This window comes from Trachemys scripta, chromosome 3 (genome assembly GCF_013100865.1).
Source record: "Trachemys scripta elegans isolate TJP31775 chromosome 3, CAS_Tse_1.0, whole genome shotgun sequence".
Taxonomy (NCBI): domain Eukaryota; kingdom Metazoa; phylum Chordata; order Testudines; family Emydidae; genus Trachemys; species Trachemys scripta.
The window spans coordinates 196,878,176-196,898,525 of record NC_048300.1 but is presented as its reverse complement, the minus strand read 5'-3'; the positions used below and the strand labels follow the sequence as shown (position 1 = coordinate 196,898,525).

Here is a 20,350-nt window from a genome sequence, read left to right as displayed (position 1 = left end):
CCCCCCGGGGAGGGTGTGGAGAAATCGAGCCAGGACCTTCCTCCCCCTCTAGTCCTGTCACCGAATTCCGGGGGGGAATTGGGCAGTGAGTGTTCCTTGTTCCCCTGCCAGCCACTGCATTGGGTGGGGGGGGGGGGATCACCAAGGGGGTGGCCACCCCCTCTAGTCTCCCTGCTGCTGGGAGAGGAGTGGGTGGGGGTAAATCGGGCATGGAGCGGCTCTCTGTCCCTCCCCTCCCGTGGGAGCAGCAGAAATGGAGCGGCTGGGTGATTTCAAGCTGCAGGATGTAGGGGGGGGTTGGTGGGGATCCCCCCCCCCGCTGCCATTCTGCTGGGTGCGCACCCCCTAAAAGCAGTGGCTGTCACGGCTTGGGCGTAAGGCCACAGGCGGAATGGTGCAGGACTGGCAGGGCGGAGCCAGGGGGAAGCCGCGGCAAGCTCGCCCCAGCCCCGCACTGTTTATTTTTTGCTGGCTTCGGTGGGGGCGTGTATTTAAAGGGAGCCGGGCAGCCAATGCGCGGGAAGGGGCTGAGCATGTGGGCAGCTTGTTTACCCCAGACCTTCCCGAAGCGCTTTAACCCGGCCGGCAGCGGGCAAGAGACAAATCCCGGCGCCGGGAGCACGTGTGTGTGGCGTCTCCTGGACGGGCAGCCCGAGGGATGGGCCAAGGAGCGCGGGGGAATTCCTAGAGCGCGCAGCTCAAGGTAAATAAGCCTGCAGTCTCCTCCGCAGGTGAGGCACAGGCAGGTAACCATGCAACTGGGGGGAAAGGGATCCCCCAGCCGGGAAGGGAAGATGTCCAAGGGCTCCCAGGTTGGCCTTGTGCAGTCACATGGGCTGCTAAACCCAGAGCTGCACCTGCTTCGATGGAAGGGCACCAGTGGTTGCATGCGTGCCCGCCTCTTTAATACACGGGTGGTCCATGGAGACAACTGGTCCCAGCTGCTGGTCCCACCATACAGGCTACTGGGTCTCAGCATCTGTGCATCCATCTCCAACCCCTCATACCTGTGGTCTCAGTGGAGGGTTTTTCTGTTGAAAGAGGGAGGGCCAGGAGGTATAACTCTGTCTCTGCAGACTGTGTTTGGCCCCAGGGCTGCACTTTGGCCAGCCCCTGGCCTGGATCAGGGAATTAGGCAGCTTGGAAGGGAGGTGTGAGGATGAGTTTTCCTGGTCCCCCTCTCCTGTAGAAAGAAGTGGCCAGCAAAGTGGCTTGAGCAGCGTCCAGGGTATTTGAGAGTAACCATTATGGGGACTATGCAGTGGGGCTGGAACAATTTGTATAGGGGGGGTGCCCACAGCCATTGAATCAAACTGTAAACCCTGTATATGATGGAAACCAAGCCAGAGGTGTTGCTGCATCGCCAGCACCCGTCGTTCCAGCGCCTATGGGAATGAGGGTGCAACAGCGGCATTGTTTTTCTTGGCAAGGAGAACGGTTGGGTTTTGGCTGCTCCTGTGTGCACGAGACCCCGCTTGTCTTTGTGTGCACCCCTGTGACTTTCCGTGCCTACGCTGGCTACCTAGGGGCTGTCTACACTTGTATAGCTTGCCATGCCAATAAAATATGAACATACTGGATTACATTGTGTGGCTGCACGTGTGTGTGGCAAATTATACGTATGCAGGCACGCTCCGTTGAGACTGCATATATGTGTGATGGCATACAGCCATGTATATGCACCGTGTGTGTATGTATGCCTGCTGTACCGGGCCTCGAGTGTGATCCATGTAGTCGTGTGTGTGTGTGGGTGGATGTATATGTGCGTGCCGTGCTGAGATCTTGATCTTCAGAGGTGCTGAGCACCTATAATTCCAAATGAATCAAATGCAAACTATAGTCAGCACCCCTGAAGATCCGGCCATGTGTCTCTGCTTAGCAGTATGCCTCTGTCTGCACTGACAAGGCCTTGTGTGTGTCTGCATGTGTCCCTGTTTGCCTACAACTGAGCATCTCCCTGTTAGGAACCGGTAAAGGTTCCTGTGTTCCTGGCCCCATAGTTGTAGCTGTTCTCTGCCTATCGCTGTCTCGGGGTGGGTGGCTGTTCGCGTTGTATCTGTGTGTGTGTGTGTGTGTCTGTCCCTGTGGCTCTCTCCTGGTGCATTTGATCTCTGTAGCTGTGGTGTGTTGGCAGCGAAGTCCCTCGCAGTCCCTTCCCAGCCGGCACTCCAGGCCGGGGGCTGCCGGCAGCCGCGTACGTGAGGCAGCCTGTGCCGGGGACAAGGGGAGGGGGGAAGGGGAAGGTTAATTTCAAAACAAGCCGAGCTCGGGAGGGAACGAGCGAGCGAGCGGAGCGGGAGGTAAGCGCCGCGCCGCGCGGCCGGGCAGGGGGGCGGTGGTCCCCGGGATCGGGGCACTGCGGGGAGCTGCCCCCGCGGGGCGCGCCCCGGGGGACCCGCTGCAAGCACAAGGCGGCGGGGGAAGGGATCAAGGCGTAGGGAAGGAGGCGCGGACCCGGCAGCGCGGGCTGCAGGGCACGGACCCGGGCGGCCGGAGGGGGTGTGTGCGCGCTGGGACTGCAACAGGCCGCCGCGTGCAGCCGCCCCGTGCACCCCCTGTTNTACCCCCCCGTATCCCCGTTCTCCCCCGCCGCGCGCACCCCCTGTTCTCCCCACCCCGCTCCCCCGTTCCCTCCCGCCGCGTGCAGTCGCCCCGTGTACCTCCTGTTCCCCCCCCGCTGCGTGCAGCCGCCCCGTGCACCCCCTGTCCCCCCACCCCGTTTTCCCCGCCGCGGGCAGCCGCCCCGTGCACCCCTGTTCGTGCAGCCCCGCCTTGCCCCCCGCCGTGCACCCCGTTCCCGCCGCCGCGTGCAGCAGTGTCGTGTATCCCGATATCCTTCCCCCACGCAGCAGTGCCGTGCACCCCTTATGCCCCCCGCCGACCACCTCTTGTTTCCCCAGCCAAGTCGTGCACCCCATGTTCCTGTATTGTCCCGCCGCACAACCGACCCGTGCACCCCCCATTCCGCGCTGCATGTAATGGCCCCTTTACCCCTATTCCCATAGCTCTCCGTTGCATGCAACCACCCCCGTCGCCCGCTGCACACAATTTCCCCTGCACGCACCCCCAGTTCTCTGCGCCGCGTACACCCTTATTCCTCGTTGCATGCAACCGCCCCTTCTAGTCCCTATTTCCCTCGCTGGGTGCCACCGCGCTGTGCACCCCCCATTGTCCCGTCCCGTCAGCCTCCCCTGCACCTTCTGTTCCCATCTATGTTCAGCTTCTCCATGCACCCTTAGTCCCTTTGCCCTCAACCTGCTCTACACCCTCTATTCCCCTTAGTATACATCTGCACACCGCACCCCCGTTCCCCTCACGTGGAGCTGTCCCGTTTGTTCCCATTCCCTTGTGCACCCTGTTTTCTCTGTGTGTAAACAACGTGCATTTCCCTTCCCTCCTGCACCCTTGTTCCCCTCTACATTTGCCCCCCAGCTCCCTCCCTGGCACCTCTCCCCCTGTGCATCACCTCACTTCCTTCTGCATGTAGCACTGTACAGGGATTCCTATTTCTCTTCTGTGCGGAGCTCCATTTCCCTCTGTGCAAATCCTTGGAAACTCACGTGTTTCTTTGGAGTATCCCCCCATATCCCTCTGCACATGACCCCCTCGCTTCCCTAGTGTTGCTCTGCTTGTTAGTTCCTCAGCCCTCTGTGCGTGCACCCGCTCCCTGTTCCTTTACACACACGCCATGACTCCACTTGCACCTCTTCCCTCCCGTACAGCACATGTCTGTTGCACATGTCCCAGGGTCCTACCCCTCCCTGCTGCACCCCTGCACCGGGCACTGCCTCCTGGCTGCACTCCTGCCCTGTTTTATGCGTGCCATGCCCCCTCCTGGCTGCACTCTTGCCCATTGCATGTGTGCCACACCCCCTCCTGGCTGCACTCCTGGCCTGGCGCACACATGCCACGCCCCCCTCACTCTGCTACACTCCCGGGCCCTGTGCACACACACCACGCCTCTCCCTTCTGCTGCACTCCTGCCCTCGTGCACACATGCCACGCCCCCCTCCTGCACCACCTCTGTTCCTGGAGCTTTAGAATACACACCACACCCTGGTCTCTGCTCTCTGTGTGCATTTTATGCTTCTGTCCATGACTCTTCATATGCCTTCCAGACCCATTCCAGCTCATCTGTGTGCATGTCCATCCCTTGTACCCCACTGCCCAATTCTGCATGCACTTCAGCGCCTTCCCCAATCCTCTGGCATGCAGGCCACGCCTTCTGTCATATTTTTCTGTTTGCCAGTTTGCAGGCATGCCACGCCCCCGTTCTGACATGCCACGCCCCCTTCTGTTGTTCTCCTCTCTCCTGAAAGATTGCCACACTCTTGGGCTGCCCCATTGCCTGCATTCCACAATCCGCCTTACAGCCCGTCCCCCGTGCCACTTTGCATGCCCCTCACATTCCCATCCTTGCCCTTTTGCAAGTGTGCCACAGCCCCTGCTGAAGACTCATCCCTGCCCCTTTGCAGTCATGTGCTGAGGGTATCAGATGGGAGTTTGCCAGCAGTAGGCTTGGTTTTGAGAAAGTAGCAAATCTCCACTTTTTCCTTCCCAGACTCTGTTACCTTAACCCCTTAGAGCCAGCTCTCTTTCTCAAATGCTAGCAGATGGCTGGTGTTGGTTGAGGGGCCTTCTTAGGGTGGTGGGCTGCTGCTGTTTTAGGGACAACCTGGTGTATGTGTAGGAGTCTGTGTGTTAAAGATAATATATCTTTACTGCCCAATTAAAAATTCTCTCTCCTCAAAATCCCTATCTCCTCCTTGAACTCAGCAGCAACGCAGACACCCACACCAGAGTGAAATGGGCAAGGCCCAACGGGAGGGCCAGAGACCCCTACCCACCCTAAATTAAGGCCATAGGAAAAATGCAGCAGTATGAAATGCCAAGTCTGAAGTTTTCTGAAACCTCTTTGCATGAGATGGGTGGAGATGAGACTTGTCGTAGTTGTTGTCAGCTTAGCCCCAGTTTTAACAAGGCTGTCTGGCATCCTCCAAGCTGGGACAGTAAAAAGTGTTTCTGATCAGAAGGATCCCAACAGTATTTCAAAGACCATGAATGAATACAGGCCGCGTGGCTAAAATGCAGCCACCTCTGAGATGGAGGGCAGCAGGCAACATAGCAGGTTTTGAATATAGGCCCCAAATCTTGCAACTGGCTCTGGGTGGACATCCATGACCCATGCAACAGATGCAGGATTGGGGCCATAGTCTATAAAGTGCTTTCTGAGCCTTCTGGAGGAAAGGCACCGTATGAATGTGAGTTAGTGGAGTTAAGGAGACAGAAGTTATATGTATCTTTCAGTCGGTCATAGTACCATTTCACTTTTGACACCCTTATTCGTGTTGAGTAACGTTTTACACCATGAGTAGTTCCATTGACTTCAGTGCAGTAAGATTCTGTGTCATGTGAGCTAAGCTTTAATGTGTGCTAATTGATATTTCCAAGATGATGAAACCTACAAACTTCTGTTTTTAAGAAACCGGGCAGTAGTCTAGTTTGTAAGCTCTCCGGGGCAGGGACTGCGGCTCTGTAATGTGCTTATACAGTACCTTGCTCAGTACGGGAGGGGCTTCTAGTCACTTCTGCGATACAAATGCTAATAGCAAAATTACTTTTCCGCTACATTTGGGTGCCCTGACTAGGGAGCATTAGTGGTTAGAATGTGGAACTGGGGGTCTAGTCCCATCTCTGCTGTGATTTGCTGTGTGAATTTGGGCAAAGTGCTTCACCTCTGTGCCTCGGTTTCCCCATTTGTAAAATTGAGTGACTGATAAAGAGTCACCTTCTCTGTCAAGAGTTTTCAGACCCTAGTTAAGCATCTAAACATTGCTGTTATTTATTAATATATGAATCCAGTGTGGAAAGACTGAAGATGGACATCTTCCCCACTGCTTGTTTAAAGCCGAACATTGACAATTGCCTCCAAAGTGTATGCTCAATGTTCAAGAAATAATTCTGGATCTCTGCTGATTCTCACTTGTGTGAAGTGTGATTGCTAGCAGCTGATAGGCACTGTGTGCATTCATAGGCAGTGTTCCTACAGGTCAGAGTCTAAGTAGTGGGCATCCAAGCAGAAGACACTGCGTTCCTAGTTCTGCCATTAGCTTGCTTTGTAACTGGGGGCCGGTCAGAGAGAAATTATATGTCTCTGTTTTTTCATCTGGAATATGGGGATAATGACCCCCACCTTGGTAAATTGCAGTTGCTGTATGTAAGAGGTAGGGTCTTTCAAATGCCGTTGTTTAGCCTCACTTTTTTGGAGCCGTGTTCGTGACTCTCCAGCACAAACCTGAACATTTCCCCTCTCAGAAGGGTTCTTGTTTCCTAGCATCTCAGCTGAGCTGCCACCAGAAGCTTTCACATGGGTTTCCCCTTGTTCTTCTAAGCGGGGTGTGGCTCTTGGCAGACTTCACAGCGGTGGATCCTAATACCTTCTCCACTCACCCTGTAGCATTCAGCTGAAGCCCCTCAGCAGTCATCTTTTCAGCTGAATAGCTGTGTTAGCATGTAAACTTCATAATCACAGGCCACGCGGTATGGGACATGGGGTTGAAACAAGAGCCACGTTTCAACGTACAGGGTCTACTGAAAGCAGATGTGGTGCTGGCGTTCCTGAGATCCCTACTCTTAAACTCTTTTTGCAAGTCAAAAATACCCCAAGCTCCTCTTCTGCATCAGAGCCAGGTGCTGCACTGAAAAAATAACTCAAGTTAAGGGAACCTTGCAGTCCTGTTGGTTTCAGGAGTTGTTTGTTTGCATAGGGGAAATGAGCAGGACCTTTTAAAGTGGGAGAGGACTGGGCTTGGCCGGCAGTAAAACCTGCAGGGAAGGGTTGTGAATAGAATTTACAAGGTATCTGGAAAGAAATAAACTTTCTGGAGAGATACTGAAGTGTTCATTATATCCCAACATTTCTTTGTACGGAGGAGTGGGGCCGGGCTGGTACAAGGGGAAGTCTTTAAACTGTCAAGCCCCTCAAACAGCATGGAATAAAATGCCACTTATAATCCAGAATCCACTGTTTGAACAGAGTTCTTGGCACTGACAGTGTTTGAGCGCAAGTTATTGAAAGCAGGAGGCGTGGTCTATGGGCTGACGTGTGGTCTAGTGGTAAACACGGAGTTAGGATAGACAGGCCTTACACAGGCTTGCTGTGTGATCTGTTGCAAGTTTCTTTATCTTGTTCTGCCTCTGCTGCCCTGTCTGTAGAATGGGGAATAACGAAACTCACCAATAGCACAGTAATGTTTGCAGGGGGTCAGATCTGTGAACCGAAGGCGATAGATCGAGATAGATAAATGCACATTTGGATTGTTGCTACACAGCTTCCCTCTGCCTCAGGGAACATGCATTTGTACCTTGCAAAAGTCCCCTGATGTCCTATTTTTAAATGTCATGGTAAATTGGTGTGGGTGAGTGCCCAGTCTGGGAATACGGTGGCTTAGTTGTAAGGAGAGAGAGTGATTCCCAAGAGCCCTGCTGTTCTAGTAGCAATCAGGTGTGTTAAACGTACTTGCTTGCAAGTTAGTTCGGATGCTGAGGGATTTCCCTGAGGTTTTAAGGAAGGGTGGGGAGAAGTCAGCAAATTTGTCTCCACAAGTTCTCTAAAATGGAAAAAAAAACTTGGTATAGGTGGGGATGGGTTTTCCATGTGACTAAGTTGAGAGGGGAGAGGTATGTGTTGGGGCGGGAAGGGGGGAAATACAAATGTAAAGGCATTGCCACCCACTAGGTGCCAGTCAAATGGAAGGTGATGCTCTTCCCAGTGGCCTGGCCTGGTGTAGGGGGTGCTGTGCTCCTGGAAGCACCTTTCTGATGAAAAAGGGCTACCAGCGTTCAGCACCTGGCTTCGCAAAGCCCTGAGGTGGACATGCTTAAGTTTAAGCACGTGAATAATCCCAGCAAAGCACTTGGAGCACCTACAAAGGGAAGTAGGTGGTTAAGGGCTTGTCTGCACTTGAAATATGCACCACTGTAGCGCTTCAGTGCAGACACTGCCTACACCGATGGGAGGAGTTCTCCCATCCATGTAGGTAATCCACCTCCCCGAGTGGTGGTGGCTAGGTTGACTGAAGAATTCTTCCATTGACCTGGGGCTGTCTACACAGGGGCTGAGATCGGCTTAACTACATCACTCAGGGGTGTGGATTTATCACACCCCTGAGCTCTGTAGCTGGGTCAATCTAATTTTCTAGTTTAGACCAGCCCTACGTGTTTTATTGAATCAGGACCTTAATTTTTACAGCTAAATAGCATGTTTCTGAAGAGTAGGGTGCTAGCCACCGTGTCCTGGTAACTGTATTCTGTCTGCTCTCCCTGAAATTCCCTATGTGGTTTCAATTGGATACAATATTCTTCTTCACTTCCTATTGGAAACACTTTTGTAGTGTTACTATAGCTGCTAAATGGCTGTTACTTTCCACTTCAGAGGTGGATGCATTTCAGTGGTGGTTAAAGTGATCCTTATATGGAGCTCATAAGGCACCTTGTAAATCACATGGTTGTCTTTGAGATGGGAGATTCTTTGGGATCAGGGTCAGTTTGAAATTGTGATCACTGTGGCTAATGGGGTTCAGAGTGCTCCTTTTTTTCCTGAAATTCTGTGACTGAAATGGTATGTAGGATACAAGAGTGCTGTATAAACTACATATAGCCATCATTGAAATGCGGCCATTTCTGGGGAGAACTCCACAGCTATTTAACAGCACACAGCAACACCATGCAACAATTTAGGACTGGAAATGAAAAAGAATGCTGAAATCAAATGAAACTATATGGGGAATTTCAGTGACAGGAGGCAGAATATAGTTGTTGGAGGTGGTATTAGTCAGGACACCAGGATTTAACACCCAAACTCTTTTGGAAAAGCACCATCAGTCTTTAAAAAACAAAAGCTGCTAGGACCTTAGTTTTACTTCAATCAGAAAGCTGGCATGTCCAACAATATAGCGACCCCTAGAGGCGTGCAGGTGCATTGCTTCAGTACAAAGTCATACGGAGAGGAAGCACCACTTCCAATACTTTTTCCTGAAGCACCTACGAGGTGGCAGCTGCTTTCTACATCAGTTTCTTATCTTTAGTGTAATATATTTATCTAGGGCTTGTCTTCACGTACAGCAGCGCTGCGCGGGGGATTAGTTCGGTGTAACTGCATCTCTAAGGGGCGTCGATTTTTCACTATGTCAAAGCCTGTAGTGGAGACCTGACCTTAGTGTGGTACGTTTATTTAATTTGTTAGTCTCTAAGGTGCCACAAGTACTCCTGTTCTTTTTTTTTTGTACGTTTATTTGACGTTTGTCAAATCAGTAGCTTTGAATGGTTTCTCTGAAGCTTGAGGTGGGTTAACATTTGTATCTGGAATTCAAATCCACGTCGTGTGAGTTTGGGCAAGTCTCTTTGGGTACATCTGCGCTGGAGCTGGGGGCGTGCCTCCCAGCCTGGGCAGACAGACGTGCGCTAGCTCTGCTTCAGCTAATGTGCTGAAAATAGCAGGGTGGGGGTTTCAGAACAGGCAGCCCCTCAGGCTAGTCACTCAAGTGCAAGCCTGTCAAACCGCTTGGGTCCAAGCCAACGGTGTCCACGCTGCTGTTTTTTGTGCACTAGCTCAAGGTCGGGTTCTCTGGTCTGCTGAGGACGCTTTGCACGGGCAGCACAAAGTGGCCTGAAAGCAGCTAGTGGAGAATTCTCCCTGTGAGGGGAACTCCCCGCTGATGGAGGCAGCCCTGCTGCCTATCCTTGATGCAAGGAGAAAAAGAGGTGGGGCACGGGTGGGAGGGAGTGTGGTAAGTGGAGCAGAACTATGTCCTGTCCTCCACTGGCATAAATTAGGGCTGCCCCTGTGCTGGTAGCACCATCTCGCTGCTTGCAGCCGCCCTCCTCTACTCATCCAAACACTCAAAGTCTAGTGGATAAAACATAGGTGTGTGTGTGTGGGGGGGTGTGTGTGTCAGGATTCCTGTGTTCTAAATCCAATTGTGGCACTCACTCACTGTGTGACCTTAGTTTAATCACTTTGCTGCTCTGTGCCTCAGTTTCCCCATCTGTAAAATAGGGCACTGTGACTTTGTAATGTGTTTGGAAGATGAAAAGTGCTCAGTATTACTGTAACACTGTTTATCCATGAACAGTGCATGATGTTAGTCTTTGCTCTCATTTGTTCTTTATGTGTAAACTTGGAAAGTCTGTCCTCCCTTGGCATGAATTCTCCTTGCTCTTAGGAAAACCCATAGTTTTAGACAGAAAAATGTGCATATCTAAAGGAATAGGAAAAGCCAGACGGAGAAGTTCTCTTTATGTACTTGCTACGTGCAGCAGCAGTGAAAAGGGAAAAATCCATCACTACCCATTTTCAAGGGAGGGGGGAATAATTTTAGAAAAAAGCCTGAGAATAATTACTGTGGACGTGTTAATGTTACCAAGAGAGAAGAAAAATGCTCCTAATGGTGCTTTAACTAAATAAAGTGGAGTGGTAAGACATTGCTACTTCATTAATAACTCAGCATTCCACATGTGAAACTCTTGTGAAACTGGCAAGGCGTATGGGTGAGGGAACTCCATCACAGAAGTTAAGTGACATTCCCAAGGTTACATAGTAAGTCAGTGTCAGAGCTGGAATTAGATTCTTAGAGTTCCTGGATCCCCATCCTGTGCTTTGACCACTACAGCATGCTCCCCTCTCTTCCTCCATCTCAGAGCTTTTTGTAACTTTCTCCTTTTTTATTTTCTTTCCTTCTCTCATCTGTTCTCTTAAGTCCTAAAGGCACAACCCTGAGAGATGTAATTTTTTTTAATTTCACTTTTATTTTTCTTGAGTTCTAGATTTCCCCCCCCCTTTTTATGAGTATTAAACAAGTTTAAATTGTTGAGCCAACATTGCCTTACAGGGAGGAGGTGGTAATGACACAGTTTAGATTTAATTAAACTCTTTGAGGGTTTGATCATGTTCCCACTGAAGGCTGTAGCCAAAATTCCTATTGACTTCAAGGGGAACAGTGTGAATCTTTGTGGAAAGAATAAGCATTTGACTGTGGATTTAAAACCGCAGTTGCATTAAAACACTGATTCTCCCTCTGCACGCTAAAATCAATCCACCTGTTTCGGTGGTGTAGAAAGATAGCTGGAATTCTGTGTCCTAATCTGACTAGAGTCTTGGCCAAGGTGCCAAATTCATTGGGACTTGAGGGCCAAGCGTTGTGTTTAATTATGGTCTGTGGGCCATGGTGCACATCCAAAAATCCATATTTACCACAATGCAGAGGGCATCTTCTCTGGCCTATGTTATACAGGAGGTCAGACTAGATGATCCCTTCTGGCCTTAGCGTCTAGGAATCTGTGCATGCCCACTGGTGTTAGTGGCTGGTTTTGCACAGAGATCAAGGGAAGGAATGTCCTTTAGGAGGGAACTAAACATTTAGTTATTGATTATAGTTCAGTGCCTGAATGCTGCGTTCATCATCAGGGAGAGAATCTATTGGACTGCTGCACACAATGAGCGTGTGAGAGAGGAACCCCACCCTCGAAGACACATCTGGCTGAAAAGCCTGTTCCTCCCAGGTAGGGAAGGGAGAGGAAAGGAATTCCTGAAGGGTTCAGAAGTGCCAGCCCTAATGTGATGTTTTTAGAGGTGATAATTTCTCTCTTGACTGGTCTGGTGGACGCTCACCTTGCAGACTGTCTGCCGTTCTGGGCCCCACCAGGCCAGAAAAACATTGGCAAACGGGTGGGAATTCAGGGAAGAGCAGCAAAAGCAGTCACCGGGGCTGGGGAGGCTGAAAGGGTGAAGTATGTGCCTTCTGGCAATATAGAGGTATGTAACTGCAAACCCCAAGGGTTTACTCAGGTCGGACCAAGGGGATATAACTAGGAGGAGAGGGCTGGAAATTAGGACAGGAAAATTTAGGCTGAATATCCCAAAACTTCCACAGAATCCATAGATTTATGGCTTCTAAGGCTGGAAGGGACCACTGTGATCAGCTAGTCTGACCTCTATAACGCAGGCCTGCAGAGCAAAGCTCTATAGGCCTGTGGAATAGTCTCCATAAGGAAGGGGTGGAAGCCCCATTGCACAAGACATGTAAAACTAGACTGGACAAAGATACTGGAGGGGACAGCCCTGCCTAGGCAGTGAGTGTGCAGGCGAACTTTGCCATCCCTCATTTCCATGGTTCTCTTGATGCGGTGGTTTGAGCTGCATGTGTCCTCTGGGCAGTCTGGCTGACACCTTAACAGTGTGGATGAGCGAAGGTACCAAAGGCTAAAAAAATAACTAGTGTTGCCTGGGGGAAATTGAATTCTAGACCACGAACACACAAGCGAGAGTGAGATGAGGTAATAGAACTAACGGGGGAGGGGCATATTCGGGCACAGTTCTTCTGCATCTGGAGTCCTGGGTTGGAATCTGGATTCCTTGAGCAATAAAGTGGATCTTCAATATCCTGAGAGACGACTTTGGTCTACATCAGGAGTTTGTCAGTCTCGTGTGGCACCACTGTCTCCCTGTGCCCAGTACTGGCAAGTGGATGTTGCGGAATTGAGGGGAGCCCCCGATTGAGGTACATTGGCAGCCTCTCTTTTGGAGGGCTGGGTCTGGAATAGCAAGGGGGCTGCAGGTTGCGTGTAGGAAGCCTTCCTAGCTGTTCCCTACATGATGTTTGGCTCTCCAGGGCTACTGATATTGTTGGACCATATCTGTGAACAGCGGATGATGTCGATTTGGAAGATCCGTTTGGGGAGAGGAGGGGGGCAACACCCACAGGAATGTTACAGGTTAATCACAGGTTCCGACGAGGGGAATCTGATCCGAGGTGGCTGTTAGAAAACCGGGGTTTGCAGCAAATGTGTGTAAAGTGTAGTAAGAGTAACTTTGGATTCTCCTGTCTATTTTCTAAGCTTTCATTGTTCTTGCCTTGCTGGGCTTCCCGATTGTAAAGCACAGTCTGGGTGCATTATGTGGCTTTGTGGATCGTTGTTGAACCCCTAAGGGGCTTTGTTTGTAAATGTTTATAGCTGGCAGGTGATAAAGCCGGGGTGTCGGGAGTTGCCTTGGATGGACTCTAGAACCTGATTTAGTGGCAGCTGAGCTGACAGCCAGGGTAAAACCTCTTAGCCCACTGGATCAGATACTGCCGCAACTGATGAATGTCCTCAGAGCAAACCAGAGCTGTCTGCTGGAGCTGTAAACTTGCCCGTGGTGCATTCCCATTAGTCCCTGACAGTGTAATTGGGTTAAAAGTGTCTCTACTGATCTTCCTGGGTTGGCAGCCACCCAAAGAGACTGACGTGTAATGATCAATGTGGCCAGAGCACGGGCTCCTGGTTTAACAAGATAAATTGGTGCTTGTAGCTCAGTGCTCATAGGCCACCACACAGTACCATATCCATTGGTGTTGTCTCAGCCCTCGTGTGCGCCCCTGGGATGATATACATGTTTGTGCTGCTCAGCCCTGATGTGCACCCTTCCGATAATAATATTTATAGTGCTTTTCGTCAGTAGATCTCAGAGCACTTCACCGTCTTTAATATGTGGATCCTCACAACACCCTGTGAGGCAGGGCAGCATTTTTGTGGATGGGGAAACTGAGGCACAGAGTGGCTAGTTGACTTGCTCACGGTCACACGGGAAGTCTGTGGTGGAGCAGAGAACTGAACTCCGGTCTCGCAAGTCCTAGGCTAGTGCTCTAACAGTGGATTGATTTAAATCACTGACTTTAATAATGATTTAAATCAGAAAACCTTGATTTAAATCAACAATCTTAATCTTGTTTTGCATTGGTACTTTTTAGTTAATTTCCTAAAGAAAGGTTGATTCTCATTTGTTGATAACCATTAAAACATGTTGATTTGCAATTGACTATATATAGCTTTTACACTAAATTTGGTGGTGCTTTTTGCTAACCGGATGATACACTGTATCTATACACATTTATTTAAGTAGTTATATAACTTAACTTATGTTTATTCAGAGTCTTAAAGTAGTTAGAAAATTGTGAATGATGCATTTCTACTTTACAAAACTTTGATTAATTTTTTACTTGTGATTTATGTTGGGCTCTGTTTGGATGGAAATTAAAATTCAATTAAATGTACAGAAACATTTTAAAAAGTATTTGTTAGTTAAATACAGCTACCTTTTGATATGCTGATAGATAAGACAGAACGTTTATCAAAACGTGTTTTGAATATAAAACTAAGGAGGTATTTTCTGTAGTTATTGAATTGATTGTAGGTCACAAAATCCTTCAGAATTTTAGAACTAGTAGTTCTCATCCTCTTACACCCCGCTTATGTTCATAGATTGGAAGTGAAAAACAAGCTTTCCTGCTTTTTCAACTCTCAAGTGGTTTCTTAACTTTGAATGAACTAGTGGAATGAACTGAGAGGGCTAGATTCTCTCGCTGCACCTGCAGAAGAGGCTACTGCTGTCAAAAGCTGATTTAGCACTTGAAACTCCGGTTCCAGGTGCTTAATCAGTGGTTGCCCCAGTCCAGTGGTTTCCCTTTCTTTAAAACTTGGCAGCAAATGTCCTGCTTAACAGTATTTTTTTAATTCATGTAAATGATTTAAATAGATTTATGGTAAGTTTAGGGTTTGTCACAATTTCAAATTTAATTTTAAATAAGGTTTTTAAAAAAACTTGATTTACATAAATAAATCTGATTTTCCCCCTCTCTCCCCCCCCCCCCCAATACTTGATTTTTATCCACTCGGTGCTTTAACCATGGGACCTCCTTCCACTGTGTGCAGGAGGGGAGGGAAGCAGAGTCAGTCCAGGCTCAATGAAGAGGTTGAGAAATAACAGTGAGGGGGTGAGATGTGATTTTTCAAAAGGCTGTGAAAAATGATGAGCTGTGATGAGTGCTTTGTGTGGAGGCGTCGTTCCTTCCAGCCAAGGAACTCAAAGCACTTTCCATTTGGCGGGTGGTCAGCGATGTGATCTCCATTTTACAGGTGGGGAGACTGAAGCACAGAGAGACTGGGACGTGGCCAGGGGGGCTCAGTGAGTGTCCCATCAGAACCAGTCATGGAAATGAGGCTTCCTGACTCCCAGCCCTCTGTTTTGAGCACTAGACAGTGCTGCTAGAGGAGCTCGGGGCACTCTCAGCCCAGTACCTTTCACCAGCACTCCAGATGCAGAGCAGTTTGTGTTTTGCACTGGAGGTAATAGCACCTGTCTGTTTGTCCTTTACAGAGTGTCAAGATGGCGAGCGTGCTGTCCAGGCGCCTGGGGAAGCGCTCCCTGCTGGGCACCCGCGTTTCCACGCCCAGCTCCTTGGCAGACAGGATGCTGGGGACGGCCCAAATCCCCACATTGCAGGCGGAGCTCAGCAGAGTGTCTTCCCACCTGGCTTCGTATGAGGGTGGTCGGTGCAAGGAGCAGGGAGAGGAGAGCAGCACGATGCCCAGCTTCCCAAACCTGAACCGCTTACAGCTCCACCCAGGACAAAGAGTACGTAAGGAGGCTGTTTGTACGGGCTGACCAGCAGTGTTAATCCCTTGAACCTGGGTGCAGTCTTCTGTGGGTCTGGCTTCACTGCAGAGCTAGCCTGGGCTGTAGGCCAGATGTTACTCTCCCCCTTCCATCCACACAGAAGAACCCCTGGCCCAGGCTTGCGGGTGCTCTAAGCACAAGCGAGCAGGCGTCGCTGAGGGTGGTTTAGGCTTGAGCTAGCATTTCACTTTCCAGCCTGGCAACCCACCCTCTATACAGTGAAAACATGGGCTTGCCAGGGTGCTGTTAGTCCTCCAGTCCTATCCCACGATGCCACCTGAGCTGTACTTTCTTGTTGAACTGCTCCCTTCTCCTGTACCTCCATAGCATTTGGACAGAGGTGCCGGCCAAGAAATCCATTTCCCATGCTGCCAATTGGCCAGAAGCTGTGCCAGCCTTCTGGTAACGCTGTGGTGTGATCCCAGTAAGGCCTATCGGGGCACTCTTGCACGGGAGCCCAGGAAGGACAGACAAGTTCTCCCACTGTATGCGAATGAATTCATAGGGTTGGCCCAGTTTAACGCACCAGTGAGAACCATGGGATATCCTGTTAGAAAATCCAGCCCAGCACACGGACTAGTATAGCACCATTGTGGATGCAACTGCATGGGTCTGACACAGGTAGGGCTTTGCAGGGGGGACGCTCCACTAGGATGGGGCTATCTCTGCAGTGAAGACATGCCCTCTGTGGTTCAGGGGATGGGAAATGGGATCAAAGTGTCTGACTGCATTAGTTCAGGGATTAAAACTGAGTTGCTGGCTCAAATCTGGCCTAGCTCTATAATTACTGAGTCATTTGCATCTGCTAGCTGTTGGGTAGCCAGTGTGGAATGAGTTTAGCGGGTTCCCAGTGGACAAGTGTCTCTATCAGCAGCGAAGTGGGTACTAACTGGCTTTTTTGCAGCCAAGCTGTCCAGCTATATTCAACTCTTGGACCAGATCCTCTGTTCCACTTATGTCTAAATCAAGAATTGCCTCTCCTCTGGTGGGTTCCAGGACCAGCTGCGCCAAGAAGCAGTCATTTAAGGTGTCAAGAAACTGTATCTCTGAATCCCGTCCTATAAGAGCCAGGGTCACAGACCTGTCTTCCTTGTCTCTCTTGGATAAGGAGGAGGCACTTGCCCTGCCCAGGCTGAGTTGGGATTAACCCTCTACCCTGAAGCATAGAATCAAATGAAGTAAAAATCGTAAATGAATTAAACTGTACCATAGAATCTCTATGGATAGTAATTCCATGCTCTAATAATAAGAATATAGCGGTAGGGATATATTCCCAACCACCTGACCAGGATTGTGATAGTGACTGTGAAATGCTCAGGGAGATTAGAGAGGCCATAAAAATAAAAAACTCAATAATAATAATAATAATAATGGGGGATTTCAATTATCCCCGTATTGACTGGGTACATGTCACCTCAGGACGGGATGCAGAGATAAAGTTTCTTGACACTTTAAATGACAGCTTCTTGGCGCAGCTAGTCCTGGAACCCCCAGAGGAAAGGCAATTCCTGATTTAGTCCTAAGTGGAGCACAGGATCTGGTCCAAGAGGTGAATATAGCTGGACCGCTTGGTAATAGTGACCATAATGTAATTAAATTTAATATCCCTGTGGTGGGGAAAACACCACAGTGGCCCAACACTGTAACATTTAATTTCAGAAAGGGGAACTACACAAAAATGAGGAGGTTAGTTAAACAGAAATTAAAGGGTACAGCGCCAAAAGTGAAATCCCTGTAAACTGTGTGGAAACTTTTTAAAGACACCATAATAGAGGCTCAACTTAAATGTATATCCCAACTTGAAAAACATAGTAAGAGAACCAAAAAAGAGCTACCGTGGCTAAACAACAAAGTAAAAGAAGCAGTGAGAGGCAAAAAGGCATCCTTTAAAAAGTGGAAGTTAAATCCTAGTGAGGAAAATAGAAAGGAGCATAAACACTGGCAAATGAAGTGTAAAAATACAATTAGGAAGGCCAAAAAAGAATTTGAGGAACAGTTAGCCAAGGACTCAAAGTAATAGGAAATTTTTTTCTTAAGTACATCAGAAGCAGGAAGCCTGCTAAACAACCAGTGGGGCCACTGGGCAATCGAGATGCTAAAGGAGCACTCAAGGACGATAAGGCCATTGTGGAGAAACTAAATTAATTATTTTCATTGGTCTTTACGGCTGAGGATGTGAGGGAGATTCCCAAACCTGAGCCATTCTTTTTAGGTGGCAGATCTGAGGAACTGTCCCAGTTTGAGGTGTCATTAGAGGAGGTTTTGGAACAAATTGATAAATAGCAATAAGTCGCCAGGATCAGATAGTATTCACCCAAGAGTTCTGAAGGAACTCAAATGTGAAATTGCAGAACTACTAACTGTAGTCTTTAACCTAGCATTTAAATCAGCTTCTGTACCAGGTGACTGGAGGATAGATAATGTGACGCCAATTTTTAAAAAGGGCTTCAGAGGTGATCCCGACAATTACAGGCCTGTAAGCCTGACTTCAGTACCGGGCAAACTGGTTGAAAGTATAATAAAAAACAATATTGTCAGACATATAGATGAACATAATTTGTTGAGGAAGTGTCAACATGGTTTTAGTAAAGGGAAATCATGCCTCATGAATCTACTAGAATTCTTTGAGTGGGGTCAACAAGCATGCGGACCAAGGGTATCCAGTGGATATAGTGTAGTTAGATGTTCAGAAAGCCTTTGACAAGGTCCCTCACCAAAGGCTCTTACACAAAGTAAGCTGCCACAGGATAAGAGGGAAGGTTCTCTCATGGATTGGTAACTGGTTAAAAGATAGGAAACAAAGGGTAGGTATAAATGGTCAGTTTTCATAATGGAGAGAGGTAAATAGTTGGTATCCCCCAGGGGTTTGTTTTGGGACCAGTCCTATTCAACATATTCATAAATGATCTGGAAAAAGGGGTAAACAGTGAGGTGGCAAAATTTGCAGATGATACAAAATTACTAAAGATAGTTAAGTCCCAGGCAGACTGTGAAGAGCTACAAAAGGATCTTTCAAAACTGTGTGACTGGGCAACAAAATGGCAAATGAAATTTCATGTTGATAAATGCAAAATAATGCACATTGGAAAGCATAATCCCAACTATACATATAAAATGATGGGGTCTAAATTAGCTGTTACCACTCAAGAAAGAGATCTTGGAGTAATTGTGGATAGTTCTCTGAAAACATCCACTCAGTGTGCAGCGGCAGTCAAAAAAGCGAACAGAATGCTGGGAATCATTAAGAAAGGGATAGATAATAGGACAGAAAATATCATATTGCTTCTATATAAATCCATGGTACGCCCACATCTTGAATACTGCATGCAGATGTGGTCACCCCATCTCAAAAAAGATATATTGAAATTGGAAAAGGTTCAGAAAAGGGCAACAAAAATGATTAGGGGTATGGAATGGCTTCCGTCTGAGGAGAGATTAATAAGACTCAGACTTTTCAGCTTGAAAAAGAGACGGCTAAGGGGAGATATGATTGAGGTCTATGAAATCATGACTGGTGTAGAGAAAGTAGATAAGGAAGTGTTGTTTACTATTTCTCATAACATAAGAACTAGGGGTCACCAAAAGAAATTAATAAGCAGCACTTTTAAAACAAATAAAAGGAAGTATTTCTTCACACAACGCACAGTCAACCTGTGGAACTCTTTGCCAGAGAATGTTGTGAAGGCCAAGACCATAACAGGGTTCAAAATAGAACTAGGTAAGTTCATGGAGGATAGGTCCATCAATGGCTATTAGCCAGGATGGGCAGGGATGGAGTCCCTTGCCTCTGTTGGCCAGAAGCTGGGAATGGGCGACGGGATGGATCACTTGGTGATTACCTGTTCTGTTCATTCCCTCTGGGGCACCTGGCAGTGGCTACTGTCAGAAGACAGGATACTGGGCTAGATGGACCTTTGGTCTGACCCAGTAGGGCCATTCTTATGTTCTGGTTGTGCTCAGCGGGATGGAGGCCCTTGGAGGGTCAGTGCAGTAGATAGCACGCTCTTAGGGGCAGGGTGCTTTGCAGAGCACTGGATCTGTCTTCAGTGGCATAGGAATGATTGCTGTTCACAGAATCATAGAAATGTAGGACTGGAAGGGACCTTGATAGGTCACGTAGTCCAATCCCCTGCACTCCTGGCAGGACTAAGTATTATTGTAAACCACCCCTGACAGGTGTTTGCCTGACCTGTTCTTAAACATCTCCAGTGATGGAGATTCCCCAACTTCCTTAGGCAACTTGTTCCAGTGCTTAACTATCCTGTCAGGATAGTTAACAGGAAAAGGTCTCAGTGTGGCTGTCAGAAATGGAGCAGGGCAGCTGCTGATCTGCCACCAGGGCCCCATAGTTCTTCCTAGAGAATTGTAAAACATATTTAAGGCAGATCTCTTAAAACAAAGTGTCAATTATTATTATTATTTTTTTTTTGGCTTGCACACAGAACCGTCCTACAAGCTTACAGAGAAGCCAGATTCCTTTTGCTCTACATTTTTAAACACATGACAGGGAGGGCTGTTTTCTCCAGTACACATCAGTGTTGGGCTTTTTTGTTCTTCACACTAGAAGCCGTATAAAAATAGTCATTGGGAGTGGGGTGCTGTATTTACATACCAGCGACAGATGACTTTTTTGTGTTTGGTTGCTTTGCAGCCTCAGCAGATGCTAGAGCATACGTGTTCTGCTGCTCAGTGCTTGGCTAGGTCTGGGGAGCCCGCCGGCGTAGTTAATTGTGGAGCCTCATTCCTTATTATCTGCAAAGAAACTCTTGGAGAGAAGCGGGGTGTAGTGGTCAGGAGCTCCTGCGTCCTAATCCCCACACTGCTGCAGCTGCTCTCTTTGAGTTTGGGCAAGTCACA

At 48.6% G+C, this 20,350-nt stretch overlaps 1 protein-coding gene across 4 annotated transcripts in view; it reads left to right on the top strand.

Annotated features, from left to right (window-relative positions):
- The first annotated feature begins 629 nt into the window (after nt 1–629).
- The window catches only part of ZNF395 (zinc finger protein 395), a 48,142-nt gene continuing 28,421 nt past the window's right edge, over nt 630–20,350 (top strand). For 2 of the 4 annotated variants that reach the window (XM_034766757.1, XM_034766755.1), the window contains exons 1-2: nt 2,245–2,300; nt 15,194–15,451. In XM_034766757.1, coding sequence (XP_034622648.1) covers nt 15,203–15,451 — 249 coding nt within the window. In that variant the 5' untranslated portion in view covers nt 2,245–2,300; nt 15,194–15,202. Of the gene's footprint in view, nt 704–2,244; nt 2,301–2,384; nt 2,500–15,193; nt 15,452–20,350 lie in introns of those variants that run through there. The other 2 variants (XM_034766756.1, XM_034766758.1) reach the window with 2 other exon arrangements.